The 10,531-nt window shown below is 40.1% G+C and overlaps 1 protein-coding gene across 1 annotated transcript; it reads right to left on the reverse strand.

The window, feature by feature from the left end:
• Nucleotides 1-7,046: 7,046 nt before the first annotated feature.
• On the reverse strand, nucleotides 7,047-8,036 carry PENK (proenkephalin). The gene has a single exon (XM_009332079.1). It carries the CDS (start codon nucleotides 7,852-7,854, stop codon nucleotides 7,360-7,362), a length of 495 nt encoding a protein of 164 aa, XP_009330354.1. The 5' UTR covers nucleotides 7,855-8,036; the 3' UTR covers nucleotides 7,047-7,359.
• Between the last annotated feature and the right edge of the window lie 2,495 nt (nucleotides 8,037-10,531).

A 10,531-nucleotide genomic window follows, 5' to 3' on the forward strand; every position in this document is an offset into this window, starting at 1 on the left:
TGATGCCAGGAAGCAGCACAACCAGGAGGTCAGCTGAAGTGTACGAACAGTGCCGGAGAACCACAGAAGATCTCAAAGCTGTGCAGGAATCAGAGGGGCAGGTGTCTTCAATAGTGAGAGATATTTTTCAAAAATTATTTCCTCTAAGCATTTCTCTTTACCTACTGATATGTCCATTTATTTTGCCCCAGGTTAAGGTTAGTTACTGATTTAATTGCTCTTTTCATTAAGATATTGAGAAAACTGAATGATGATGGTATTCGCATTTACACGAAGAAGGCAGAGGAGTAGATATGGCAGCATGCTGCCATCTTTTTTGGTCAGGCCTCACCAGTGACTTAGCCTTTTGAGGACCGACAAGTGTTGATGCTGGGGCAGTGAAGGTTGGTATTTGCAGGCGCTACATGTTGTGAATGGTCATGATGCTGTGAACAGATTCATTTTATGCAGTGCCGGCGAAACTCCTGGAGTCTAAGGGATCACTGAACAATTCAGAAGGAGAAGCTATTGCTTCTGAACCTCTTAATCTAGCTTGTTTAAGTGATTTTGGTCTCAGTTGCGACAGAGAAACTCAGTATGATGGATACCTGGGAGTGAAACACCTCCCGTATCTTGAGTCTGCTGATCCGCAGCTCGGTAAGCAAAGTTTAAGCATGCATGTGCTCCCATGGAAGTTCTTTGCTTTGACTAGTCTCTACTACTTCTGTTCAGATGGAAGCTGACAGCTTTTTTTCTGGCTGATGGGCAATGAATGAGTTAATCACTTTCGGAGAGTGACTTTGTCACATTAACTGTGTCATTAGCTGTCATAGCATGACAGCTATGCTGTATTAACAACAAATAAAATAAAAAAGATATTCTTCTACAGAATATTTTTCTAGATGGAGAAATGTGGTGCAGTTGACATTTCAGCCCCATTTTCCACCCTTGTCAGCTAGTTATTTGCAGAGATGAAGATGAAAATGTAGAGAAATGTGAAAGTCCCACTGTAAAACCCATTTATACTGCAGGTCATGACTGAAAAATGCTGGTGTTCTAAGAAAGGGTTATATGGCTTATCTGCCTCAACTGCTTTTATGAGAGAAATTCACCTATTATTTATACTGCTGCTGCCATTGTCTTCTACTCAGGAAAGAAAGAAAAAGCATTTATAGTAGTTGGAATGTTTTAGAATAAGTGTTTTAGAATATTTTCCAGAGGCATTAAGTCTAAGAGTTAAGATGCAAATTCTCATAGGAGTGTAGGAACAGTTTTCATAACTCAGTGTCCTGTAATTTTATATGGATTGGAATTGAGATGAGCTCTGATCAGAGGTCTGCACATAGATCTCACTGCAGACTTGGAATGCAAGTCAATGCATACATTTAAATTTAGTAGGAAAATAAAGCGTTGACAGGATCTTTTGCAAACAGTCACTGTTGGGCTGGAGAAGACTGGTGAGAAAGGGAGTAATGGCAGAAAGGCAAGAGGCAAAGGTCACGTATGCCCTTGTGTACCTACAGGCATGGATAGCTATGGAAAGGTTTAGCACTCATAATCTGCGTACAAGGATATGCCAGCCTTCTCCTTGAGGAAGCAGTACGGTGCACTGCTTTTAACAAAACATTTAGCAGAGTGATGCGCTTTTGTGATGACTGTTTAACCTTGAGAGATTTCATTCCATGGTTTCAGCAAGGATTACAGTAAATGCTCAATTTAGGTAAAGTCACAATCTAATTAAACAAATTCAGTCTAAATCCCTGCTGGGCCAGTAAAGATTTGTCTGTCGAATACCTCTAAGCATTTTCGTTTTCTATAGCAACAGTTAATTGGATACGCAACTGTCAGTTTAAATGCTTTAAATGAGGCTGATGGGATTAGTAATTGAATGCTCGGATTAATGATTTACAGCTGGCTTTGCTACCCTGTTCGTTGCTTACAGCTCTGTTCATGATAGCTCCCTACCCTTATCGGGTGGGTGGAGTAGTGGTCTGTAACTGCAATATTAGTTATGATATTATGATACACAGTTATGATACAGATATGATGTGTTAATCAGTGCATTCCTGTTGATACGTATAACTATTTTTAATACTGTGGGAAGCAAAGGATTATGATCGAAATATTAAAAGCAGAAAACCTAAAAATAGCCACCTAACCTCCATAGTTAGGACTGGAGGTCTCAGTCATTCTCCAATTAGATGTATACAATTGTCTTTCACAGTTTGAGTCAGAAAGCAAACCTCAGTGTAATGGGTGGTGAAATTACAGCCAAGGCTGTAGGTGGAAGCCGACAAAGGGCTTTCTACAAGAGGTGGTTGGAAGTGGAAGAGATGAAGTCTGTGCACTGCCAAAGCAGCTGCTCTTGGAGAAAGAGACCAGACTGCAAAGCTTAATCAGGTAGAGGGATCTCTTTGGTGATGCTCGAATCACCCATCTTGGTGGGAACTGAAGAGAAGCATGAAAGTTTTCACTCTGATGGGGAAGTGGTTTCACTGTTCTCTGTGTGACTTTTTAGATCTCACTTCAGTGTTTTAAAAGGCCAGAAGCGTGGTACGCTCCTTGGGGTTGTTCCAGTACATCGCTGTAAATAAAATGGGTTTCAGGGCCAGCTAACCCATGCCAGGAATTTCTTCATTCTCAAAGCCATTCTCAAAGCAACTTAGAGTCAGGGAATTTAACCACTCATTTGCCTTTTAAGTTGCAAATTCTGGGATGCTCTTTTTGGCATAAGAAGGAACCTTGCTGTTTGTGTCCAGCTGAGCTCTGTAGTGCTTGAGGAAGAAAGCTGTAAAGAAAACTTTCTGTGGCAGAGATATGCACATAAAATAAAAGAGTTGTGCTATTGTCGTGGTTTAACCTCAGTCGGCAACTGAGCACCACGTAGCCGCTCACTCACTCCCCCCCACCCGGTGGGATGGGGGAGAGAATTGGAAAAGCACAAGTGAGAAAAACTCGTGGGTTGAGATAAAAACAGTTTAATAATTAAAATAAAATGATAATAATAATAATATGATAATAATAATAATACACAAAGCAAGTGATGCACAGTGCAATTGCTCACCACCCGCCGACCGATGCCCAGCCAGTCCCCGAGCAGCGGCCCCCCCGGCCAGCTTCCCCCAGTTTATGTACTGAGCATGACGTCACATGGTATGGAATGTCCCTTTGGCCAGTTTGGCTGTGCCCCCTCCCAGCTTCTTGTGCCCCTGCAGCCTTCTCAGTCAGTAGAGCATGGAAAACTAGAAAGTCCTTGGCTAGTGTAAGCATTACCTAGCAACAACTAAAACATCGGTGCATTATCAACATTGTTCTCATCCTAAATCCCAAACACAGCACTGTACCAGCTACTAGGAAGGAAATTAACGCTATCCCTGCCGAAACCAGGACAGCTATGAATTTGTCCTTTTGCCTTATATGTAGGTCTCCAAAACCATCCTTAATGACAGAGAGACCCTTATACACCATACATTGAAAACTTTGGTTCTTGTTAATTAAGTTCCCTTCAGAATTAAAATGAGCCAGTGCATATTTAGAGTCTATGTTGAACACAGTTTAATAATACTTATTTCAGTATATTAAATTAGAACATGTTTCTGTTCATATAAGGGTTCTATCTTGGGAAACATCTGAAACAGCTAACAACATTGATGTTATAATTACTTGTATTTATGATATGGTTATAAACAATTATAAAGTAAATTATTATACTTATTTAGACATAATTACAAAATAATTATTGTAATAATGATTTTGTGGTTATTTATATTTATTGTATATCATACACATATTAATTTATTGGAAAAAAAACCCAGGAAATTCAAAGTTATGTTCTGCATATTTCAGCTCATAGAATATGCCAAGTTCATCTGAGATGTGGGAATGGCACTGTGACCTTTCCGCATTAGCCCAAGATTTAAGCTTAGGTTTTCAGGCAGAGCTCCAGCTGCATGCAGTTTGGTATTCAGAAATCATTGTATTCATCAGCTTCTCTCTCCCTCATGATCTGCTCCCGTATGTGAACTCCATTTGGTTCAGGAAATTCTTTTCTTTTTATTTCCTTCCTCTAATTAGTTCCTATTAAAAAGCCCAGCTCATCCTTGCCTCAACCTCACCTAGACTATCATCTTTTTCTTCCTTTTGTTCCTCACGCAGAGGCATTAGTCTCTTTGACTAGTCTAGAGCCTTCCACCATCCATTGTTCATTACTCAGTATTCAGACCAATGATATTATATTTGATCATACTCTGGAATATTGATTGCTGTGTAAAAATGCCAAGGCAATGATAAAAGCCAGGGAAAGGAAATGCAGAATCTGGTTTTTGGCCTCAGGATGACATTTCTTCCTTCAGAATACTCTTGCAATTAATTTTCTTTCCAGACATCAGGCTTTCCTCCTTTCTGCTTTTATTTATATAAAGCAATACAGCTGTTTCAATAACCTTCTGATGAAGTGACAGTTCTAGGAGTGTATTTTAAGAGGAAAATTAGGGGACCCTTTCAGAACCTGGACCAAGAATGAGATGCCCTTTTTCATCTCCCAGCCCAGTAGACCTTATCTTCAACCTTCGTTTTGATTTGTGATTTAGTAAAATGGACTTCAGGAAACCTTGCTTGATTCACTGGTGCATTTTGAGCAGATTTAATCTAAAATGTTAATTACTGAGAATGTTAGAACACTTTAGTGTCAGAGAGCCCCTAAGTGATGGCATAACTGAAAGTCATAAGGTAAGAAATTCCATGACAACAGAAGAAATTAGATCTTATTCTAATTTCACATCTTTTAAATTATAACTATTAAAGCAATAAGGTGTCTGACTGGAGAGGTTTTCAATTATAATGGAAGGCATGAGGACTATTCAGCTTTGCTATTTTATTCAGAGAATCGAAGTCGCATCCCTCTTCCATGTACCTTGCCATCTGCCTGTTCAACCTTGGAAGAGACTTACTCCTCCACTTTGCTTGCCTTCACTCCTGTTTTGGGTTGCATGCTTATATCCCAGTCAGATGTTTGTATCAAGTACTTTTTTTACAATATAAATTAATATAAATGCGAAGGTTTAGTAGATCAAAACACTTCATTCTGCAAGATACATACTAGGTCTCTAGAGCTTTGGGAGTTTTATTCCTCATTAAATCACCGATTTTTTTGTTAACTGTGAAGGATGGGTGACAACAACTGGTAAACCTTTTGCATCATCAAGTACAACAAAGCTTGTTTTAGTTAGAAGGCTGGCAAGGGCCTCTCTTTGACTAAATTACAGGTAAGTAAGTTTTAGGGAAAAGAAGCAAATAAATGTTGAAGTGAAAGATTAAGGATGCAACTGCATTGTCATTTTAGTTCTTTCTGGAGTTTGAAGTAAGTTTGAAGCAAACCTGTTGCTGATGCCTGCATCCCATGCATGGGTTTGTGCTGCAGAGCAGGCTCAGTGTGCGCAGCCCAAGGTCCTTGTGGATGAAACCTCTCAGGTGATGTGTTCCAGGAGCCCGACAACTGATGTCCTCCAGCTACTAATGGGCAAGTGCTATGGGGGGAAAGAACGGGAAGAAAACTTTTCCTGTGGCTGGTGGTATCTTGAGGGACTCTCTAGAAAGGTGATAGGGAACACAACTGAATCCTGAAAAGGCCATAGAGCTTCTCCAGGCATCTGTATTTTCTGCCTTTTAAAATTTGGTATCATCAATTCTGTACAGCAGGAAGAGGAAAACAGGTGCCCTGCTTTTTACTGAAGGAAAAGGAACGCCTTGCAGTTTATCAACACTTTGGTAGGATTTTGGCCACTTCAGACCACGTATATCATCCTCTAACGGCCAAGCCAAAAATTGTCAGAACTAATTGTATGTGATGAGGCTTTTAAGTGCATATTTAAACACAGCTTAATTTTGAAAAGTCCTGAGTACCTAGAAGATCCCGTTGACTTGAAGTTAAAGAAAGGTCAGACCCTTAATTTGCCCTTTGTGTCAACAGGTAGTACTGTGCAAAACTGAAATACGTATACTGAATGCAGAGCCACAGACGGTTTCGGGCACCTAGCTCCCATAAACTATTTCAGCAACACTCAGGTATCTAAACAGCTTCGAGGGTTTTGGCTGCAGAAACTTTAAATACTACACTTGTAGTTTTGTAAGTCTTGGTTGTATGTCTTGAAATTATTGTTAGTGCCTGTGGCCAGATTTTTATAATGTTAATTTAAGTGGGAAATAATTAGTAACTAGTAGCAGTAGGTGGGGGAAAAGTACCCACAGACGCCTGCTCGAGGAAACTACAGGGACAGTCAGAATTATGGAAGGAAGCGTACACTGGGATGGAGCCGGCCTTTGATGTAAGTGCCGCCTATGTAAATGCCAAAGGATCTATAGTGTTAGTATGGGGTTTTCTGTTTGTTCTCAGATTTACTTATACTGCCCTTGTTTGAAATAGAAAAGACTGATCACCAGTTTCCCATATTTCAGGAGCGTTGAAGTGATTTATACCAGCTGAAGAATCAAACACAAAACTGTTCCATGGAAAACCATTTGTCAGGTGCTCTGTAAAATTAGGATTTTGAAGTTTTTTATGCAGTTTTGGGTCATGTTTATTGCATAAACTGACTTACTGTTCTTGTTAGTTAGTATTTATAACTTTAAGGCCAACTGTACAATCCTACATTGGATGGATATAAAAGGTGTAACTAATCAAACATGGCATTGTGTTGTGCACCGGAGAAATGTTTTCAGTGCTCTAAGTCGAACACGCTTATGATTTTTTTTCCCCTATGTGAATTGGCTGAACACTACGAATTATAAATTTAGGCTTTAAACATTGATTCTGCTAACTGGTTAAAATGAGAGCAGTTAGAGCAAATACAGTTATATCCACTTTAGAGTATATTTATTATTCTAGTATTCTAAGAAACTGAGAAAACTAAAGACAAAAAATTGTTTCAGCTGTTGTGTGTGCAATACAAATTTTGTAATTACAGAAAATTTGTAATTACAGAAAAGAGGTTGGCATTACTCTGCTTAAGGAAAAATTGGGATGATGTTTGATTAAATGACAGAGAAAATAAATAGCATTTCAGAATTTATGCAGTTAGGATGAAGAATTTATTGTATATACAGTTAAGCAACTCTACTGTAGATGTACTTCCTCTTTGAAGAAAATGGATACAGTAATCAAAATAGTTCTAGCATGGAAACTACAATACAGACTGAAACTTGACTAAAACAGAAATTAGTTATTTGACTTGAAAGAACACAGAACCTGAAACAACAGATTGCAGGTTGCATCATTAACCAAGGACAGTAAAAAACTGTACAGTACAAGCAACACGTTACAATAAGTTATGACCAATAAGGCAGTCTTTCTCATTTAGGACAAAAGGGGTAAAGGGAAAGGTATTAAAATCTCATAAATCCACCGTATCTCTTTTCCATCTCTGGGACCTCTTTGGAATAAGTTTCCCCATCTTCTTCTGAAGGGAGAATGGAGTCGGCGAAGCGCTTAAGAAACCCACCATATCGTTTCTGGTAATCCAGCCACCATTCTGGCCTGCCCACTCTTCTCATGAAACCACCGTATCTCTTTTGCAGCTCTTTAGCTTCATCTTCCAATTCAGGGCTGCGCTTTATGCTTCTCATGAAGCCTCCGTATCTTTTGCCGACATCCCCGTCGTTTTCATTTATCTCTCGGTAATGCCCCGCTTCAGGGTTATCCCCCGTTCCTAGAAGCTCCTTCAGCAGATCAGAGGAATTAGCAAGGGCATCGTCGTCCGAGTCTTTCTTCATAAACCCTCCATACCTCTTAGCCAGGATTTCTCCTCCATTAGCTTCGCCCTCGGGTTCTACCCGATAGAGCTCATCCATTTTCTTCATGAACCCCCCGTATCTTTTCATGAAGCCTCCATACTTCTTTGCAAGCAAATGGTTCTCATCCAGCTCTTTCTTGTCTCCTGGAGCAGTGTTGCCATCCTCAGAAAGATCCAGCTTTGCCAGTTGCAGGAGCTCCTTGCAGGTCTCCCAGGCTTTGGCAGAAGGCAGCTTTCCTTCACATTCTAGTGTACAGGCCTGAAAAATGGATGCGGTTTACTGAGAACGATTTGATAGTAACAAGCGCCTCACTGCCACCTTGTCTTAGCTTTACTTGTTTTTAAAAGACCATGAGCGAGCCTCTCTTTGTGAGTGGCTTGGAAGGGCTGCTCTTCATGAACAGCTGATTTCCTAACTGTCTGTTCTGAAGTTCTTCATATCCCTCTCTGAAGGACATGGTAGTCTCCACTCTAAGAGACAGAATACTGGACAAGGGTATTCAAGGGTCCTGTATGTCAAGGTGCCCCTGTGTTTCTGTTTCAAAGGACGCCACACGTACAGTTCCTGCACCTCCCTTACGCTCGGGTGCATTGTTATGATTTTTTTTTGGTTGTTTTATTTACTACTGGGAAGCTAAAAACCAATTGCAGTTCACTTCATAATGAAAGTGTAGAAGGTGTATTCAATCTTCATAATTAAAAGTAACATTCAGAAATTTTAGGAAAGAAGTTACACGGCATTGTCATTGCAAAGAAGCCAGCTGTACTGTACTGCTCAGTATCTCAGTATATAACACACTGCACAGCTCTAAGGCTATATTTCTGTCTGTTATCATTCGTTTCTCTTCGTGGAACAGATCTTTCAAATGTGTACCAATTCAAATGTAGAAATACAGGCTCTCTTAGGCAGGATCAAACTTCTGGTTTTGCTGGTTTGACATACAGAGTAGTGACAATCAGAAAGGGGAAAAATTCCTAAGATGTGTTGCTTCTGACTGTAATGAAAAATTTTCAGGCCAAGACATAAAAAATGTTTTCAGTACCTGTATGCATCTCTCAACCTGTCATGTAAAGATAATAACATACACATTAGCTACTACTATCTCTGTTGTGTCAGGGGAATTTACTTCTTGTGAAGCCACACTCTTCAGTTGGAAAAAAGTGAATCCAGTGGGTTTGTTTTCCTTGCCCATGGTTTTTTATACCGCAATAAATAAACAAGAAATTATCAATATTTTCAATAAGACAAACACTTATTCTGCCTGTAGATTATGTTTTCTAAGGATCTCGATATGCTTTAAAAGTGTGAAATGAAACCCCAGCACAGTTTTCTCTAATAGCTAACTGACCAGCTCTCTACCTCTGGCCTTACCTGTCTGTTGAGCCCCATTTTAGTCTGAGAAATTTATCTATTTTTTTGATATGATCAAAAGAAAATTAAAGGGATTTATATATTTTGCAACAATAATATATTTATTTTAACTGGCACTACATGCTTGCTATTATGTATCATAGTTATGCCGTAAAAAGAATACGATCTCAGTTTCAGTCTGACTTTGAAATTGCTCTAAATCAAAGCAAGAATAGGTCTTTCCCTTCCTCTTCCCTTCTCAATTAGTTTAAATAAACCCCTGTGGCCAAACTAACAAATGCTATCTCATAGGTGTGAATGACCAGGTACAATGTGATAAATCTTACAGATACAATGTGATAAAATCAGTTATGTTACTAGAAACATTTGTTTCTAAAAGCTATTTGTATGTGTATGAGGAATATATGACACATCATTGCTTATTTTCCCATTTCAACTGATAACTGTTGTCACGGAATGAGACTTTGATTCTTTCTTGAATAATTACTGAAGGTGTACAAGAGAGAATATCAACATAGACACCCACAACATACACTCCGAAAAGCATGTATCCCTCCCTCCAAAAGAGGAAACTACCACTTTTTTCCTTAGTTGCCTTTAAAGCTAAAGTTTGATTGAAAGCTAACGTAAGCAAAAAACTGTTTTGCCAGCCTTCCTAAGAATATCGCCCTTATGAACCTGCTGTGGTTAAGAGTGAGTCCTTGCTTTTGGAGTAAGCAGAAGTACTCAGTGATTCCTAATTCTGCCTAAGAATAGGGTCCCATCCTTCCTTTTGTGAGCTCCCAAATAATCGATCACATCTTAGGAATAAAGCTTTTCAGACCATTTAGATGTGCTGAGAGCATGATGCCTCGATACACATCTATTTGAGGTCAGGAACCGCAGGTGCCACCGGCAGAGGACTCGGCAGCCTGAGTTCCCACTTTCTTCAGGGAGGGCTGAGGGACCCCAGACTTTCACTGACCCCGATCCTTAAATTTCAAGTTGAGTTGCCCCTGTGACTATACTTTTAAATAATTTCAATGTCATTAAAATTACAGATACCACCCCCCCGCATCCTGGAGTTTTCTTAGCATAATTTGTCTCAGGAGACAATGTCAAAGGTATCTTTCACAGGCATATTCCTAGCGCTGCGCAGCACCGCGCGAAGAGGAAGAGCAGCGGGAGGTACTGCTACTCAAACCAGGCTTGAACCCTACTTTTTGGTGAGATTTCAGGCAGATCCGCTGCTTTTCAGCTCGACAGCCATCCTGCCTGGAGAAAGCTCATCCTGCCGGGGAGCCCGCGGCCGGGGGTCGGGACCCTCCCCGCCCTGCCGACCACCTTTCCCTGCAGAGCTGCAGTCTCCAGCCAGATTTCTCTTTCCCCTTACGTTTTCACTCGGCTTTTTCCT

Source organism: Pygoscelis adeliae, unplaced genomic scaffold (genome assembly GCF_000699105.1).
Source record: "Pygoscelis adeliae isolate BGI_AS28 unplaced genomic scaffold, ASM69910v1 Scaffold98, whole genome shotgun sequence".
Taxonomy (NCBI): Eukaryota; Metazoa; Chordata; class Aves; order Sphenisciformes; family Spheniscidae; genus Pygoscelis; species Pygoscelis adeliae.